The sequence below is a fragment of the Pteronotus mesoamericanus genome, unplaced genomic scaffold, assembly GCF_021234165.1.
Source record: "Pteronotus mesoamericanus isolate MK-2021 breed Mesoamerican mustached bat unplaced genomic scaffold, CSHL_Meso_final contig_72, whole genome shotgun sequence".
NCBI classification, from domain to species: Eukaryota; Metazoa; Chordata; class Mammalia; order Chiroptera; family Mormoopidae; genus Pteronotus; species Pteronotus mesoamericanus.
The window spans coordinates 1116457-1136516 of record NW_026555242.1 but is presented as its reverse complement, the minus strand read 5'-3'; the positions used below and the strand labels follow the sequence as shown (position 1 = coordinate 1136516).

Sequence of the window (20060 nt, the reverse complement as noted above, 5' to 3'; positions counted from 1 at the left end):
GGAAGCTGAGATGCTTTAACTTGCCTGAGGAAAGCTAAGACCAAGAACACCTGGGGTCCTCACCATCTGGATCCCTTTGCCTGTTATCCCTCTAGTATTCTTCAACCCTTCTGCTCCTTGCATACATTTCTCCCAAGTCCAATTGTCACTCTGGTGGGAGGTGGGGTGATGGCAGAGAGGAAGGAAGGAGGATGGTCTCTCTAGCTGTGAGAGGCTTTGACAGGGATGGTTAAAAAAAAAAAAATCCTAGGTCTGAGTGGATCAAAAGCCAAAAATGGGATTGGAGGTGCGAGGGGCCATCAGTTTTTCTTGCCAACTCACACAATGGATTTTTTTAAAAGATTTTATTTATTTATTTTTAGAGAGAGGGGAAAGGAAGGGAGAAAGAGAGGGAGAAAAACATCGATGTGTGGTTGCCTCTCATGTGCCCCTCACTAGGGACCGGGCCTGCAACCCAGGCATGTGCCCTGACTGGGGATCGAACTGATTCTGACGACTCTTTGGTTCACAGGCTAGTGCTCAGCCCACTGAGCCACACCAGCCAGGGCTTAGTGCAATGGATTCTTTAAAAGACATCAAGTCTTTGGACAACACAGCCAAAGAGAACTTCCTTAGAATCCTGGCTAAGGTGTTCCCCTGCTTGAAACCCTTCTGGGGTCCCCCAGTGACCTCTGAATCAAGTCCAGCTTCTGACCTGGTAGCCCAAGCCTTCCCCATCCAGCCCCATTACCCCATTACTCACTCACCCTTAGCAAGTGCCCACATCCTTGACTCTGCCCATATTGAGCTTTTCCTTCTTTTGCACCAGATGAACTCTTCATCCTTCAAGGTTTTGATTCAAAGGACTCTTTGGCCTCTGAAATCTTCCCCAACTACCCCAGCCAAAATCATTTTCTATCCTTTGGACTTCCCAGCACCTTTAACATGCCCCTCCAATGACCACATTTGCTTACCTGGATGTCTATTCTATTCATGACTGAGCTTTCTAAGCACAGGGACCATGTTTTCCTAATTTCTATATCCCCAGAGTCTTACACAGAGTGTAGCACAAAGAAGGTGCCAATAAATAGTATACTAGATGAATGCACGCATAAAAGAATTAATAAATGAAGTTAGGGCCAAAGGCTGGGAGGCTGTAGAACATGTAAAAGGAGCCTTGCTTTGAAGTCGGAAAGAACTTCCACCTACTATGTGATCTTGGGCAAGGCACTTGGCCTCTCTGACCTCCACTTTCCTAATGGTAAAATGAAATACACACATTCCACTTTGTTATCAGGACTCAGAATAGTTTCGGATGACATCAACTTTGGAGTCAATAGTTACATACAAATTGGCCTTAGCGTTTGTGAACTTAGTGACCACTCTGAGCCTTTAAAGCTCGTCTCCTTACTACAGCTTAGAAGGGCCTGCTTGATCTGGATCATGCCTACTACTCCCATCCTACTTTCTTTCTCCACTTCTTGTGGATTTATTATTTCCCTTTTAGCCCATGTAATGGACTGACTTGAGTTTCCCCCAAATTTATGTGTTGAAACCCTAATTCCGAATGTGACCGTATTTAGAGATAGGGCCTTTAAGGAGGCGATTAAGGTGATATGAGGCCATAAGAGTGGGGTCCTGATCCAATAAGTCTGGAGTCATAAGAAAAAGAGATACCAGAAATCTCCCTCTGCAGAGAGGAACGGCCACGTGAGGACATAGTGAGAACAGCTGTTTGCAACCTAAGAAGAGAGTCCTCACCAACACCAACCCTGCTGGCCCCCTTGAATTTGGACTTCCAATCTCCAAAAGCATGAAAAATAAATGTCTGTTTGAGATTCAATCTGTAGTATTATGTTATGGCAGCCTGAGCAGATTAATACGGCCTCATAGCTCACTCCTTTCCCCTCTTCACTCTAATGAACTTAATGTGTAATTTTTTTTTCAGTTTGTATATGAATTTTGAAAAGTGTATAGTATACAGTACATGTTTATACAAATCATTTTATATGTATATGAATATATACCTATGAATATATATATTTCTGTTCATTTTTTCATTAGCACTATTTTCTAAGACTTACCCACGTTGCCCTGGCCAGTTTTTTCAGTTGGTTGGAATGCTGTCCTGTACACCCAAAAGTTGTCGGTTCAGTCCCCAGTCAGGGCACACAGCTAGGTTGTGGGTTCAACTGGGGCATGTATGGGGGACAACCAATTGATGTTTCTCTCTCACATCGATGCTTCTCTTTCTCTCTCTCCCCCTTCCCCTCTCTCTCTAAAATCAATAAAAATATCCTTGGGTGAGGATTTAAAAAAATTTATCCATGCTGTCATGTATATATCTTACCCTTACTTCAACCTCATTTCTAGTATCGTTCCCTTCATGTAGCCTTGGGGAAAAGTCACCTTTCTGGGCCCTACTTTCCTCATTTATCAAATGGGATTGGAAACTTCTGCCACACTGAACTCACAGGAGTTGTGCAAACTTCATCTGGTTATAGCAACATTAAGAGCTCTGTCATCTTACTGGCTGTGTGACCATGGGCATTTTACTTTAACCTCTCTGTGACTTAGTTTCTTAATATGTTAAATTGCACTATTAATAAATTCTACATAATAGGGTCATGATGAAGACTACATAGTCTAATACACAAAAAGATTTTGGTACTGTGCCTGGCAGATGAGATGAGCTTACCCAGAATGCTAGTCATTGCTATTATATGAGCTGAGGGGTGTGATAGTGCCACCAGCTCAAATCTAGTGACGGCCCTTGCACGTTAGTTGCTGAGGATCCAGAGTGAATCACTCAGGGTTACAGTCCTCTGGGGAGACAGAGACAACCAAAAGTAAGTGTGAACGCATTGATGCTGAAGTATTGTAAGAGGATAAACAGAGTCTTTCAAGCCAAGGGAGGGGATAATACCCCTTCCCACTCCACAACACTTCCTCCTGCTCATCAGGCTGAGCAGCCCTACTGTCTTAGTTAAAACTGGTCTCCTCGTCCCCGCTTGCTCTCCAGAAGATATATCCAAGTGGTTTCCAGGTCCTTCCTATCAATCAGAAAAATTGGTCCCCTTCTCTCTATACCCTCTACCCTATTGCCCCTGCCCTGGGTTTAGTCTCTGATCAGCTCTTCCCTGAGTTATTCAACAACCTTTGAGAGGATAACATGTATACAAGTATTCACTTGTTTATTATATAACCAACACATATTCTCACAGAAAAAGAAAAGACACAAATGGATTAGAAAAATTTACATCTAATATCACTACCATGATATAACCCCACTTTGGTTTTTCTCATTCTAGATTTTTCTCATATGCCTATACATATTAATAAATATATGAGGGGGGGGGACCCAAAAAAACCTGGAATTATCTTCTGGAGGGCCGGTCCCTTGTAGTACAGGCTTCCTTCGCTAAATGAGTTTCCCAGAAACCCACCTTTATCAGTGTGCCAGTTGACATTGTTGTGAGAGGCTGTGTTCAACTTCAGTGACTTTTTTTTTTGAAGACTTTTAACGCTTTGCCCATTTCATGATGGGCGATTTATGAGCGCACCTGCCCACATCACTTAAGAGTGTTCAGCAGGTTTTGACCAAAAACCGCATGACCCCCCGCCCCTGTGCCCCACACTCCCTATTCACCCGATCTCACCCCTAGCAACTGTTTTTTTTGTTATCCCAGATGAAAAAAGTCCTCAGAGGGGAACGTTTTACTGATGTGGAAGAGGTGAAACAAACAAAGGCAGAAGCACTAAAAGGCATCAAAATGGGTGAGGTCAAAAACTGTTTTGAGCAGTGGAAAAAAGTCTCAATAGGTGTATTGAATCAAATGGAGAGTACATTGGAGGTGACTGAAGCTTAAACATGTAATAATAAATACACAAGTTTTTTGTAAATAAATTCCATTTTTTGGGGGGGTTTCCCCTCATATATTTACAAAACTAGGATCATACTGTAACTTTGTTTGGAAACCTTTTTTTTTCACTTTATATGTTCTGTACATCTTTCTATGACAATAAATACACATCTACATTATTTTTTTTAAAGTTTTTCTTTATTTACTTGTGGAGAGAGGGGAAGGGAGGAAGAGAATAAAAACATCAATGTGCAAAAGATACATCAATCAATTGCCTCTTGCACACCCCCAACTGGGGAGCTGGCCAGCAACCCAGGCATGTGCCTTGACTGGGAATTGAATTCACAAACTTTTGGTTCGCAGGCTGGCGTTCAATCCACTGAGCCATACCAGCCAGGACTACATTATTGTTTTTATAGATGCTTAGTATTTAGGTTGGTTTCCATTCTTCACTATGATAAACAATGTTGAGCTGGGATGAACATCTCTGTGGTAATATCATTGTGTACTTGTCCAACCATTTACTTGGGCCTAATTCCTACAAAAGGAATTACTGAATCAAAGGAAGTCACATATTTAAGACATTTGTATTTAACAAACTGCTCTGTAGAAAAAGCGCTTGGCTCGTCTTTGTGTCAACTGTAGATGACATGAATTAATACTGACACAATATTCCATTTATATGTTTTAACTTCAGCAAATCATGCCCAGTCATTCATGTTATAAGGTCTGGGGCTTGTTTAAAGAAAGGAAGTCCCCATCTTGAGCTGTGGCAATACATGGTGAACAGCAGTTTTTCCATTTAATACTCTTCTGGATTGGTTTTTATCTTGCCATGTTTTCACAGCTACCTATGGCCCCAGCAAGCATTCCTGGAGGGGCTTTTGTATCTTTCAACGTGAGTTCATGTTCAACCCTAAAAACTCCAGACTTTGTCTCTCAAAGTCGAAGCTAGCTCTGCCCTGGCCAATGTGGCTCAGTTGGTTGTGCGTCATCCTGGAAAGCAAAAAATCACCAGTTCAATTCCCGGTCAGGGCACATGCCTGAGCTGTGGGCCTGGTCCCCAGGTGGGACGTGTGCTAGAGGCATCCAATTGATGTTTCTTTCCCTCTCTTTCTCCCTGCCTTCCTCTCTCTAAATAAATAAAATCTTAACAAAACAAAACAAAGGAAGAAAGCTACCTCTGCAAGTGAGTATGGCATGTGGGCTAGTCAGCTTTGGGGGGAAGATTTCTCCACAAAGGGCTGGCTATTTGCCATTTTGTACCTCCTTACCTTTTTGCCAGCACAGGTGCCTGGCACATGTTGGACCTCCGGAAAAATGTTTGTTGTGCAAATGAATAAAGTTACCATACTATCTTTAGCCTCCAGTGTTTTCCTATTATGTAAATTCATGACACATTACAATAAGACTATTCTCTACTTCCCTCTTTGAGTCTAGGTCTTAATGGTCTATGGATCTCAAGCTTCTAAGAAGCACATAGTTTTCAGTTAGTACGTGGGCCACTGTTCTCTTTATTTCCTCTGTCTGGGGTTCTTCATTCAGCCCTCACTTCTGCTAGACTCTGGACTTTGAAATCTTAGCTGTCCTTGAAGTATCACCTCAAATATGCCACATATTCCTTGGTTATTCCAGCCGAAAGAGAAATAGCTGATATTTTTTACAAAGTGTTTTACACATATGAATCCTCAACCATTCAAGTTAGGTATTATGGACCCTGGCTGGGTAGCTTAGTTGGGTAGAGCATTGACCCCATATGCCGAGATTGCAGGTTTGATCCCTGGTCAGGGCACATAACAAGAATGAACCAATGAATACATAAATAGATGGAACAACAAATTGATGTTTCACTCTCTCTCCCTTCCTCTAAAATCAATTTTTAAAAAGATTAACAAATAATCAAATTAGGCATTATTATTCCCATTTTATTGTTCAGGAAACAGAAGTAACCTCCCCAAGGTCAAACAGTAGTAAATGACACGGCCAGGAATGAAACATAAACAAATGACCTTAAAGATACATCCACAGACACTAAACTTTACGTATCTCTCTCTCTCTCTCTCTCTCTCTCTCTCAAGTACACTCCTTTGAGAATAGGATCTGTAAGATCATATGCACATTTCCATACTCTAATAGGCTGAGAACTCCCTGAGGAGTTTCTTTGTATTTCCAAGGCCTGGACAGTGTCTAGACATTAGTTTGTGATCCGTAAGTATGTGTTGATTGATTTGTGGTCCTTGTTTCTAACATCCGTGCATACCAGGCACACAGAATCAAGCAGACTCATTTCCATAGATTAGAACTCTTCCTGCTCTCCCACTACGGGTGCCAGTAACTCACACCTTACAGTTCTTTTTCACGATTTGTATTTGTCCTGTTAAACTGGTAGCACCCAAGGGCAAATCTTACGTGTGTTTCATCTCTTTATCCCAAACTCTTGGCTTAGCACGGAACTGCTAATAAATGTGAATTAATATTTAGTTACCTTTCCCCATCATCATTTGGACTGCAGAAACATCAAGACGTTCCTCTTTCCCAAAGGCAAGCTGGCCCAGAGTACAGATACTGGGGATCATGCCCCTGGTCCCCTGGAACACAGCTCCAGCCAGGGCCCCACCAAGCTGGGAAACAGGGATTCATGTTCCAGCCTTTCCCGGCTTGGTTGCTGCAGGGCTGTCAACTCGTTCCCTAGTCTCCCCGTGGCCTCTTTGTGCCTCTGCTTGTTTCACTGTCTTTGTTCCTCAGCCTCTAGCCCTGTTTCTCTCCAGGCTGCTGGCCTTTTCTTGCAGCCCTCTGACTCGGCTTCAATGACTTTTTATCTATCTCTTGCCCGTTTCTACATCTCTGTCTCTGGTAGCTCGGGTTATTTTGGTTTGCCACTGTCTCTTGGTCTCTCTCAGCCTTTGCGTCTTCTCTGACTCAATGCTCTAAGGTTAAGATTTTGAGTCTATGGCTCAGGGTCTCCGTTCTGGGCTCCAGGTCTGAATCCATCTGCCCGCCTCTCCCCAGGGACGTCCTATTAGCATCCATCTGTAACCTTTTCTCCTACCTCGGTCTATCCTACACCCCAAGCCCATCCCCCATCCTCTACCCCGGCCCTCAGCTTCTCTGACCAGCTCCGCTTTGTTTCAAGAGTCTCAGTCTGGCCCTGCTTTGTTTCCTGCGTCTCAGAGCCCCGCCTCCGCCCCGTCTGAGGTCTCCGCCGCCCTTTGTCTGCCTCGGTCTTTCCCCCCACCCCTTCCCTGGGACCATCTTTAGGTCTCTTTGTCTCTCCGGGTCGGGTTGGCGTTGTCAGCTGAGCCCACAGGTCGGCGCGGGTGGCCCGACACAGCGACAACTAGGAACAGTTTTCGGACCTCATCACCCCGCTCCAGCCCAGGAGGCACACGGTTAATACCACTGAGTTCGCGCCACCATCCTCGGCTTAGAGTAGCCCTCTCCGTGGCAAGCGGCCACCCGCCAGCCACCGAGCTGAGGCGGACGGGTCGGCTCCTAAAGGCGTGCAGCTCCACCAGGTCCTAGAGCGGCTCGGTGCGGCCCAGCTCTTCCGCTTCCCGTCCCCGCCCACGGCGGCAGCCCTCGGGACGCCTGGGGCAGAGCCCCCCTCCTACCCCGGGCTGAACGCGGAGATCGCCTCCTAGAGCCGTCGGTGGCTCGGGCACCCAAGCCTCGCCGAGGAGCCCCGGAGAGCACCGGGGTGGCGGAGCCGGAGGCGGCCGGGAGGTGAGGGGTGGCTGCGTGCCGGAAGGAGCAGCAGGTGCAGGGGCGCGAGCCGAGGGGGTGGGGGCACTGGGAGCCGCGCCCTGCACCTTGGATCCAGATGCTGCCCGGTGCTCACGCCAGCCCGCAGAGGGGGCAGGGCGCGGGCCGCATCTGGCTGTGTGACCGGGGGATTGTGTGTCCGTCCCTTTACTCAGGGCGGCGTGCCGGCAATGGAGCGCGCGGTGGAGCCCTGGGATCCAGATCTCCATGGCCGGGAGGAAAGGGAGCAGCTGAGAGGCGCCCGAATAGGTGAGATCCGCGGCGATGCACTGCCTTGCGCAGGTAATAGCGGGGTGAGGACTGCGATGCTGGGCCCTAGAAAAATCGGTAATGAACTGTACTTCCAGGAGGGGGGAGGAGAACAATAATCGAGCGGGGAGTCCGTTTCTCTGCACCAGGCCAGGAGGGGAATCATCTCAAGGACTCTGTCCTCCTCCCCAACAACGTCCTCACTGCCTCTGCCCTACTTCAGGCCTCATTATGCCTCATCAGCCAGTTGCAACAGCCTTCCCTCATCCCTCTTCTTTCCAGTAATGCACTCTGCAGCCACATTGATCCTAGTCTAGATCTAATCTGGTCTCCCCTCCCTAGCTCCCTTCTGCCCTGTAATTAAGAGGCTTAGCCTAGCGTTCAGTTCAGCCCCTAGTCCCAACATCCCTTTCCAGCTTTATACTGCAGTCCTCTCCATGGTTTACTTTTTTCCTTGCTGTGAAAGCCCGTTCCTATATCCTCATTTTCTCTCTCTTGTGCGACAGCACAGTTATTCTGAGCCCACGTGTACCATTATTTTTGCTTTACCTTATCTCTCCTACCAACCCTAAGCATCTTGGGAGATAGGTGTGTATCCGAGGCCTCTCAAGTAAACACAGGATGACTGAAGTAATAAATTCAGCATAGGCTAATATAAAAATACCAGGTTTATATTAGCAAATACCAGGTTTTTCTAATAGAGATAATATAATGTAGTAGTTAACAGGGACTTGGGGATCAGACAGACCTGAGTTAGAAACCTGGCTTTGCTACTTTATAACCTTGAACAAATGACTTAAGTTCTTTGAGTCTCCAAATGGGGATAGTAATGGTGTTACCTCATAGGATAGTTTATAAGTGTTCAGTAATTCTTAGTTCAGTGATTGGCACATATTAGGGGCAGGGTAAAAGGAAATTACTGTCGTTAATGAGAGGTTCAGACAATAGTAAGTTCTTTAGAAGTTCAGGGAAGAGAGAGATCCTTGTAACCACAAATTGTCAAGGAAGCCTCTGGGGAGGTTGCAGTGGAAGACAAGCTGAGTCAAAGGGCAGGTCTACAACTCCCTTTTCTTTTCCCAGGTCTAGAAGGTGAGCAGGTGGAGATGTCTCAGACGGATGAGTTTGAACATACCCCACAGGAGGATGACTTGGCATTCAAGGAAGAGGAAGATTTGGCCTCAGGTCATGAAATAGGAAATGCCTCCCTCAAACCCCAAGGCATCCAGACATGGGATGACTTGTGGGTCCAGAGAGAGGGACCAGGAAAACCTCAGGCTCGAGACAGAGGCCCCAGGCTCCTGGGAGAATCACGCTGGGGCCAGGCTAGTGATCGGGCTGCTGTGTGTGGCGAATGTGGCAAGAGCTTTCGGCAGATGTCGGATCTGGTGAAACATCAGCGGACACACACAGGGGAGAAACCCTACAAGTGTGGGGTCTGCGGCAAGGGCTTTGGGGATAGCTCTGCCCGTATCAAACATCAGCGAACTCATAGTGGTGAAAAGCCCTACAGAGCTCGACTGACGGCCCAGGGCCCCCCAAAGATTCCTCGGTCCAGGATCCCTGCTGGTGAGCGCCCCACTATCTGCGGTGAATGTGGCAAGAGCTTCCGGCAGAGTTCTGACTTGGTGAAACACCAGCGGACACACACGGGTGAGAAGCCCTACAAGTGTGGCATCTGTGGCAAGGGCTTTGGTGATAGTTCTGCCCGCATAAAGCACCAGCGGACACACCGTGGGGAGCAGCCCCCTCGGCCCATGGTGCCTGGGCGGCAGCCATCTCAAGCAGCCACAGCAGCTGCACAGGGTCCAAAAGCCCAGGACAAACCATATATTTGCACTGATTGTGGTAAAAGATTTGTGCTCAGCTGCAGCCTTCTGAGCCACCAGCGTAGTCACCTGGGGCCCAAACCTTTTGGCTGTGATGTGTGTGGAAAGGAATTTGCCCGGGGCTCAGACCTGGTGAAGCACCTGCGGGTACACACAGGAGAGAAGCCCTATCTCTGCCCTGAGTGTGGCAAGGGCTTTGCTGACAGCTCTGCCAGAGTCAAGCACCTCCGTACCCACAGTGGCGAGAGGCCACATGCCTGCCCGGAATGTGACTGCACCTTCAGCCTCAGCTCCACCCTTCTCCGCCACCGCCTGACTCACATGGAACCCCAGGACTTCAGCTTCCCAGGCTACCCCCTGGCTCCCCTGATCCCCAGCCCACCCCCACGCTCAAGCCCACCCCCACCTCCTCTTGGTACCAGCCCCCCACTAACACCTCGAAGCCCTTCACACTCAGGTGATGGGCCTTTTGGCCTGGCTGGCTTGGAGCCACAGGCTGGGGAGCCACCCCCACCACTAACAGGTGACAAGCCCCACAAGTGCCCTGAGTGTGGCAAGGGCTTCCGCCGAAGCTCGGACCTGGTAAAACACCATCGTGTGCACACGGGGGAGAAACCCTACCTCTGCCCTGAATGCGGCAAAGGTTTTGCTGATAGCTCAGCCCGAGTCAAACACCTCCGCACCCACCGTGGTGAACAGGTTCGGCCACTACCACCATCCACTCTCCTGAGGCCACATAACTCCCCAGGTCTAGCACCCATGGCCCCTCGACCCCGAGTCCGGGCCCAGCCCTCTGGACTCAGCCAGCCCCATGTGTGTAGTTTCTGTGGGAAGGAGTTCCCCCGCAGCTCAGATCTAGTCAAACACAGGCGTACACACACTGGGGAGAAGCCATACAAGTGTGCAGAGTGTGGCAAAGGTTTTGGTGACAGCTCTGCCCGTATCAAGCACCAGCGTGGGCACCTGGTCCTGAGGCCCTTTGGAACGGGGGATGTTCTGGCAAGGTCCCTCAAGGAGGAGCCACCAGCAGGACTGGAATGATGGGATAGAGGGAGGGTGGAGGCCCAGGAAATCAAAGGGATGGTTTCTTGCCTAAGCAGAGAAGAAAGGGCCTGGGAGGTGGTGGGAGGGAGAAGGAAAGCAGGTGGGAGGGGAAGAAATGGGAGAAAGGAGTGAATAGATGGAGATTGGAGACAATGACCTTGAAGCTCAGGAAACTGTTCAGCTGGACTCAGTAAGAGCCTTGCCAGTGTGGTCTATACCCCCAGCTTCTAGAACACTGCCTAGTACACACTAGGCACTCGATAAATACTTGTTGGTTTAATAAACTGGCCTTAGCCTGAGGCCCTTTAAAGAACCCTAAGTTCCTGCTGCCTCTTAACCTGTTAAGAATTGATCCCTTCCAACCTTGCCCTGGAAGACCAGCATCCTGAACCATGGTTTGCTTGACCCTTATGAGCTGCAACAAAACTTGGAATTTAGGGTGGCAGAATTAGGCAGGGGTATCGCGATCCTTCTGATGAGCGTGTTGATGTACTGCAGGCAGTACCCAGCCTCAGGCCATTGGACATGGTCTTAGCCAGGAAGGGAACTCTTGGTCAGAGGCTAAACCTACCTGCCTTGGAGGACCCCAACCCACCCTGACATGTGGACACTGGCAGAATAGACCAGAGACAGTAGAAGGCACTCTGCTCTGCATGCCAAGCCCAGGTCCTTCCGGTGGACATCAGCAGAGATAAAGTGGGAGAGCAGGGCTGAAGTAAGGAGAAGCCAAGGAAGCTCCAAGGCTAGACAGCCACACCATGTGTCTCCTTGCCAATAAACTGCTTCTTGTCTGAGGCTTGGGCTCCTGTCTCTGTGTATATATATATATACATGGTGAAGGGTGAAAAAGGTGTTGAAGTGTTACTGTAGGTAACATAAGAAAGGGAACAATGGGAATTAGACATTGAGCTTAATCATTAACCAGGGAACATAAGCTTGCTGGCCTCACCAGAAAGCTACAGTTTCCCACACTGCAGGGGGTCACAGCATTGCCTGCCCCTGAGGATTAACACCCCTCTATTCATACCTCCAGCACCTGGTTTTGGGAGGGGGAAGCAGGGGAAGGTGAGCACACAATAGAAGTCAAAATGGTGCAATGGGAAGTGCTTGACCATAGTAGCCTGTCAGTCTAAGTAGAGGGTGGGCCCATTATAAGCCAGGAAAAAGTAGAGGGTGGGCCCATTATAAGCCAGCAAAAACTTGGGAAGTTGACTGGTTATTTTATTTTATTTGTTTTTTTAAAAGATTTCTTTTTAGAGGGGGGAAAGAGGGAGAAAGATATGGAAAGAAACATCAAGGTGTGGTTGCATTTCACATGTCTCCCTGATGGGGACCTGGCCCACAACCCAGGCTTGTGCCCTACACTGGCAACTGAACCAATGACCCTTTGGTTCACAGGCTGGCTCTCCATCCACTGAGCCACACCAGCCAGGGCCAATTGGCTATTTAAAAAAAACAAAAAAACACTGGTGCCCTGGCGGTTTGGCTCAGATTGTTGGAGTGTTGTCCCATACACCGAAAGTTTGTGGGTTTGATCCCTAGCCAGGGCATGTACCTAGGTTGCAGGTTTTATCCCCGGTCAGGGCGCATACAGGAGCCAACTGATCAATGTTTCTCTTGCGCATCAAAGCTTCTCTCTCACTCTCTCCCTCTCCCTCTAAAATCAGTAAAAATATCCTCAGGTGAGACTTTAAATAAAAACACTCCTGATCATTCCAAGACATTGCAATGATATAATCCCAGGGGAACAAAGAAGCACTGTGCACCCCCGCACCCCACCCCAAACCTATACTTGTCCTGTACTTCCTTGCCTTCTCTGTCCATAACCATGTGGCCCTAGGGGCCTCTAAACTCAGGCTCCAGCCCTGGCTGGTGTGGCTCAGTTGGTTGGAGCATTGCCCTGTAACAAAAAGTTTGCGGGTTTGATTCCTGGTCAGGACACATACCTAGGCTGCAGGTTCAATCCCTGGTTGTCAGTCTGGGGGTATATGATCCCTAGTCCGAGAGTGTGCAGGAAGCGGCCAATCTATGTTTCTCTCTTGAATTGCTGTTTCTCTCCCTCTCTCTCTAAAAGCAATGAAGAAATGCCTTTGGGTGAGAATAATGAAAAATAATCAATCAATCAATTAATTAATTAAATGCAGGCTCCAGGTGGGACCCTGGGTTCAGCAGCACAGCCCAGAACAGTACTAAGCTACCTGGATGTAAACTGAGATCGTTTAGCAGCTGCCTGCAGGCTCCAAAGGACTAAGTTTTAACATGAAATAGGTACTATAGACAATGGTCTTTGTGTTGACCTTGCTGAAGGCACAGTTAGAATTTTCCCATGGTAAAACCACAGAGATGGGACACAGGGGCAGCCTTCCGCTCAAATAAACTTTCTCCCATGTGGGCTGGTAAAATGCTTTTCTCTCCATCTGTAAAACAGCCCCACTTCCAACGCCAATAGAATAGTCACCAAGATGAAATCACCCAGCCCCCTGTAAACTTGTGTGGGTCCCTTGCCCTCTTTGCACTAGTCAAACAATTTGGCTTAGTCAGCTGATTTTTGTCTCCTACATGTGGTTAAACATCCACCAGCTCTGTTAGCATGTCCCACAGACCTGAGTTTTTCATGCCTACATGCGCCACACACACCACACCATCCAGTGCCACCCTTAAAAGGAAAATCCACAGACACCAGGGGGTGGGGGTGTTCAGTGAGTACCATTGCTATGGCAACAAGCCTCTCTGGTACAAGCAGGCCCTGACAATGATGCTCTGACTACTGGAAAACCCCACCTCTCTGAGACCCTTTTTTATTTGTCAAGAAACAGGTCATTTGGCAGCACATCACAAAGGGAAGGCAAAGGAAAGGCAAAGGGGATACCTCTTTTTTCCCTGGAAAAGACAAATGCACTTACCAGTGAACCATGTGTCATTAGAGGCATAACTCCAATTCCTAGCTTTTTCCAGAGAGGGCACCCATAGGGAGAGAGGGGTGAGAGGATCTGATATGACTGGCCGGGGGGGAAATAGAATAGGACGGTTCACCCATCTAGAAATGAAAAAGTACAAGACTTCTTTGCAACTTGTCTGGTGGGGCGTCTCAGCTAACCTGCCTGAGGGAATGGTACCGAGACAGAAGCTCTCTGGTGAGACCTTGACCTTTGGCCAGGCTTGCCTAGAAACCAGTAACAGTGAGTTTCCTAGTGGTCCTCCCACCCCCTGCCACGTTGTTATACACACTCAAAAGCTTAGAGTTTTGCATTCAGGCCTGTGGTTCTTGGAGGCTTTGGCACAAACAACCATAGGCCTAATGGAGGCCATTCAGGGCTTTGGAACATCCTCTCTGCTGGTTCATTCTCCTTGTCTCCCCTCCTTACCAGATTGGCCTTGAAGCAAGCCTGCAGCGAACTTTGCGAAATTACATCTGACTATGCCACTACCCTAATTAAAACCCCTGCCATAACTTCACTTTTTTTTTTTTTTTTAAAGATTTTATTTACGTAGCCCTGGCTGGTGTGGCTCAGTGGATTGAGGGCCAGCCTGTGAACCAAAGGGTACGGGTTCAATTCCCAGTTCACATGCCTGTGTTGTGGGCCAGGACCCCAGTAGGGGCCACAGGAGAGGCAACCACACATTGATGTTTCTCTCCCTTTCTTTCTCCCTCCTTTCCCCTCTCTCTAAAAATAAATTAAAAAAAATATTTTATTTATTTGTTTTTACAGAGAGGAGAAGAGCCAGGAGAAAGAGAAAAACATTCATGTGTGAGGTGTGTGCCCTTACTGGGAATCCAACAGGCGGCCTTTTGGCCTTCCAGCTCTCAGGCCAATGCTCAAACCACTGAGCCACACCAGCCAGTGATATTTTCTGTAAAATGAAAACTCCTTAGTTGGCATTCAAGGCCTTTCGCTAGTGTGGTTTCGGCCCTGTGCCTCTTAAATGCTCTTTCCTTTAAGTGAATGTTCCCCCACCTCACACACTACTTGATTAACCTCTCCATTCCAAAAACCTAGAGCATTACCTCCTCCCAGAAGCCTTCCCCGAACTTCCATCCTGAGTTGGAATCCCCTTTGTCTGAGCACTTAACACATCAAGACTTCCTGGAGAATAATTAGTCACTCAACAGGGGTACCCAGTATGTGCTGGTTACTGGGGATAGAAGGAGGAATAAGACAAAGTCTGCCCTCAGTTTCTATGCAGGAGATTGACACTGAAGAAGTGATTTCAAGTGTCGTAAGGACTATGCAGGAAGCACACATGCAGGAGAAAATCCTACATGATGCAAAGGCCTCTCCAAAGAAGTGGTAGAGAGTGACTTGGAATAAGCAAGAAAGGAGGAAGATGGGGATAGGATGGGAGGTGGAGTGTTCTAAGCAGAGTGAAGGGTATGTACCAAATCCCTGTGGGTTCAAGAATTGAAGTTCTAGTGAGGCTGAAGGCAAATAGTCAAGTGCAGAGTAATGAGTAAGATAGATTTTTCTAAATTCGACTTTCACCTCCCAGTGCTAAAAGGGGCCTGGCACACAGTAGGCCTCACTAAATACTTTGGTGAAATGTCCTTGGACCATAATGTGCTCCTCACAAAATATTATAATCTCACAAGCTGCTACCTCCTTGTCAATCTAGCAAATTCCCACCCACCTTTGAAGGTCCTTCACATTTATCTCCTCAGTGAAGCCTATACCCAATATCCACTCCCTTCAAGGGAGTTACTCACTTTCCCCACTATTCAGTCAGAATACCTATGGTTTCTTCTGCATGTATATATAATTATATATACTCATATGTATTTTTAAAGTGTATTTTATTGATTATGCTATTACAGTTGTTTCATTTTTTTCCTACCCTTTGTCCCTCTCCGCCCTGCAACACCCTTCCCACCAGCATTCTGCGCCCTCCATTAGTTCATGTCCATGGGTCATACATATAAGTTCTTTGGTTTCTCCATTTCCTACAATATTCTTAACCTCCTCCTGTCTATTTTACACCTACCATTTATGCTTCTTATTCCCTGTACCTTTCCCCTATTCTTGCCCCAGCCCCTCCTCACTCATAACCCTACATGTGACCGCATGTGATTTCTGTGATTTTGTTCCTGTTCTAGTTGTTTGCTTACTTTTGTTTTTGTTTTTTTAGGTTCAGTTGTTGATAGTTGTGAGTTTGTTGTCATTTTATTGTTCACAGTTTTGATCTTCATTTTCTTAGGTAAATCCCTTTAACATTTCATATAATAAGGGCTTGGTGATGGTAAACTCCTTTAATGTGACCTTATCTGGAAAGCACTTTATCTACCCTTCCATTCTAAATGATAGCTTTTCTGGACAGAGAAATCTTTGATGTAGGTCCTTGCTTTTCGTGACTTTGAAAACTTCTTGCCTGCCCCTTCTTGCCTGCAAGGTTTCTTTTGAGAAATCAGCTGATAGTCTTATGGGAACTCCTTTGTAGGTAACTGTCTCCTTTTCTCTTGTTTTGAAGATTGCTGCTTTGGATAACTTAATTAGGATGTGCCTTGGTGTGTGCTTCCTTGAGTCCTACTCCTTTGGGGCTCTCTGAGATTCCTGGATCTCCTGAATGTCTATTGCCTTTGCCAGATTGGGGAAGTTTCCTTCATTATTTTTTCAAGTAAGTTTTCAATTTCTTGCTCTTCCTCTTCTCCTTATGGCACCCCTATGATTAGGATGTTGGGACGTTTAAAGTTGTCCCAGAGGTTCCTAAGCCTCTCCTTATTTTTTTGAGTTCTTTCTTCATTCTGTTCTGGTTGAATGTTTATGTCTTCCTTTTGCTTCAAATCATTGATTTGAGTCCCGGTTTCCTTCCCTTCACTATTGGTTCCCTGTATATTTTTGTTTATTTCACTTTGCATAGCCTTCACTTTTTCCTCTATTTTGCTCCCATACTCAACCATTTCTGTGAGCATCTTGATTACCAGTATTTTGAACTCTGCATGTGGTAGGTTGGCTATCTTTTCATCGCTTAGCTGTATTTTTTCTGGAGATTTGATCTGTTCTTTCATTTGGGCCATATTTCTTTGTTTCGGCACTCGTATTATGTTGAAAGGGGCAGAGCCTTAGGTATTTGCCAGGACCGGGCAACCTACATTGCTGCATTGTGGTGCTGTATGTGGGGTAGGGGTCTGAGAGGGAACAATACCGCTTGCTCAGCTCTTGCCCCACTTTCAGTCACTTCCCCCACTACCTACAAGCAAATTGGGCCTCTCTCTTGCTGATTCCCATATGGATGGGTTTGTGTATGTTCTGGGACCCTGTGGATCTCTCCAATGAACTCTGCTGTGAGGCTGGGACTTTTTGCTACTGCCGCAATGCCCACAGATTTTTACAGCCAGAGGTTCTGAGGCTTTCTTTTATGGCTCAGGAACCCTGGGTTGCCAGGTGTGTCTTGCTCCCCAGTGGTTCCTCCATACAAATGTGGGACCGCCCAGTCTGCCAGCCACCGAGTTGCCCACCCAGTCCTCCAGCTGCTGCCTTACCATGTGTCCTCTCCACCCCAGCTGCCTGTCTCCACCCCTCCTACTGGTCTGGATGAATATTTCTTCTTTCACTCCTTGGCTGTTGGGCTTCCACACAGTTCCATTTTCTTGCATTTCTGGTTGTTTTTTGTTTTTAAATTTGCTGTTGTCCTTCTTTTGGTAGTGCAAGGAGGCAAAGTGTACCTACCTATTCCTCTATCTTGGCTGGGATACTCATATGTATTTTTTTATCACAATCTTCTTTACTAGAATCTAAGATTCTCAAGAATGGGAACTAGCTCCAGTTCTAGGTAGATATTTGTACATGTTTGTAAAGCAAATGGATGTAGAGTTCTCATCCTCCTTTTCAAAAAATCTGTTCCCAAGTCCTTCCACAGTAGAACATGCTTCCTTTAGGAACTTTCACTCCTCTCAGCCGAGACTCCTCACTGACTCTCTGAATCAGGGCAAGCAAGCCTTGCCTTTTGTTAGAGGTGGGGTTCCAGCCATTACTTGGTCCCCGCCTACCTCTCTTCCATCTCCTACACATTTTCCCCTGCTAACTTACTTGACTCCAGCCACACAGGCCTTTTCTTTTTCTCAAATATGCCAAGCTTATCCTTACCTTAAGGACTCCGTAGTTCTGTTTAGAACTACACACTTCCTCCCAAGTTGCAAATGGCTAACGTTTTCTCATCATTGAAAGCATCTCAGATATCATTTCCTCAGAGGTGCTGTCCCTGCCCACGTTAAAGAAGTCCCCAATTACACCACTCCCTAGTGCATCTTCTTGCTCTGTTTCCTTCTTATTCCTGTCAGTATCTGAAATTGTCCTCCTTATTGTTCACATTTTGGGGATGTTTTTAATCCTCCCCCCAGGATATGTTGATTTTAGAGAGAAAGGAAGGGAGAGAAAGAAACATCAATGTAAGCATTGATCAGCTGCCTCCCATTGGCGCCCAGACCGGGACCAAACCCACAACCACAACCTTTTTGGTGTATGGAATGACACCACAACCGACTGAGCCATATGGCCAGGGATGTAGCTCACATTTTGTACACCTTAGAAGGGCCACAGTAGTGAAGATTTGTGTCTGTTTTGTTCACTACTGCATCTCCAGTACCTAGACTGGGGCCGGGCACTTAGTAGGGCTCAATAAATACTTGAGAGAATGAACACAGTCCAAGTGGCTTTGGGGATCTTGAGTGTTGAGTATCCAGGCATTTGCCACCTTTTCCCAGCTGTGGGGAAAAAACAGAAGTTTGACCAGGTGTAATCCCGACATTCAAATTATGTCCCAGACTCTCAGGACCGCAGCTCCGGCTTGAGTCCCAGTGCTGCTACCAAACTCCTTGCGTAACCTCCTTTGTGAGAGAAAGTTTGATGCAATAGAAAGAACACCAGCTTTGGAACCTGTTACTTACCAGCTATTTGACTTAGGACAAATTACTTAAGGTCTCCAAGCTTTACTTCCCTCAGTTATCAAAGGGAGATGCTATTACTGATCCCCACAGAGTTGTTGTAAAGAGGCAACGTAGGGATTTTAAGCATTTACTGAATGTTAGTCCTCTTTTCTCTCATCATCTCTGATTCTTAATTCCCCATTCATAAAATGGAAGAATTAGGTATTTTTTTCAAAAGAAACGGGAAATAAAGTTTTTACATGAAGTATCCCAATTTTAGAATGTTGGCAATAAAAATGTGTAAAAGACCTCTCTTTTTTAAAGCTGATTTTTAAATGTAAAAACACCCTGAGGGTCAGACAAGATACTTCTGCGGTCCGGATTTGGTCTGTGAGCTACCAATTTTCCACACTGGCTGCTGGCTTGTCAGGGATGCTGTATAATTTAGGCAAATCCGTTACTTCCCAGAACTTCAATGAGCCCATCTGTAAAATGGACCCACCTCTGTGCAGATCATAAGAGATCAGCAAACTCAGATACAGACAACAGATGGGAATGGGGTGGAAGGACGAGGATAACCGTGGTCAAATCTATGGTGTCTGAAGGAGACTAGATTTTGGGTGGTGATACTTTTACCCCAATACATTATTTTTTTTAAAAAGATTTTATTTATTTATTTTTAGACAGAGTAAGGGAGAGAGGGAGAGAAAAATCAATGTGTGGTTGCCTCTCACAAGCCCCGTACTGGGGAGCTGGCCTGCAACCCAGGCATGTGCCCTGACTGGGGATCAAACCAGTGACCCTTTGGTTTGCAGGCCGGCACTCAATCCACTGAGCCACACCAGCCAGGAGCTAAAAGATTTTATTTATTTATTTTTAGAGAGAGGGGAAGGGAGGGAAAGAGGGACAGAAACATCCATGTGTGAGAGATTAATGGATCCATTGCCTCTCACACGTGGGGACCTAGCCTATAACCCAGCATGTGCACTCACTGGGAACAAAGCGGGAGATCTCCTTGTTCGCAGGTCAGCAGTCAATCCACTGAGCCACACCAGCCAACGACCAATACATTTAATTTTAAAAAGACATTAGGTGGGTCACAATCGTTATTGTTCAGTTTGTTGAGCGTCATCCAGGAGAGAAAAAGGTCACCAATTCGGTTCTGCTCATCACACATGCCTGTTCTGGGGCCTGTCCACAGTCCCAACAGGAGCATATGTGAGACCGAACCACACATCTAAGTTCTCTCTCTCTCTCTAAAAATAAATAAAATCTTTTTAAAAAATAATTTTTAGAGAGACGAAGGACAGGGAGAGAAACATCGAAATACGGGATACATTGGTTGCCTCTGGCGCGCCCCGCACCGGGACCTGGCCCGCATCCCACGTTTGTGCTGTGAGTGGGAATCAAACCTGCGACCCTTTGGCTCACAGGCTGGCACTTAATCCACGAGTCACACCAGCCAGGGATAAAAATAAATAA

General features: G+C 46.8%; 1 protein-coding gene across 2 annotated transcripts; it reads left to right on the top strand.

Moving 5' to 3' along the window:
* The first annotated feature begins 7416 nt into the window (after positions 1–7416).
* On the top strand, positions 7417–11500 carry ZNF48 (zinc finger protein 48). Of its 2 annotated transcripts, none has more exons than XM_054582682.1 (3): positions 7417–7565; positions 7760–7853; positions 8934–11500. In XM_054582682.1, exons 2-3 carry the CDS (start codon positions 7775–7777, stop codon positions 10718–10720), a joined length of 1866 nt encoding a protein of 621 aa, XP_054438657.1. In that variant the 5' UTR covers positions 7417–7565; positions 7760–7774; the 3' UTR covers positions 10721–11500. The 2 variants fall into 2 exon arrangements, with proteins under 2 accessions (XP_054438657.1, XP_054438656.1); XM_054582681.1 differs by having other exon boundaries at positions 7760–7886.
* Positions 11501–20060: the final 8560 nt, after the last annotated feature.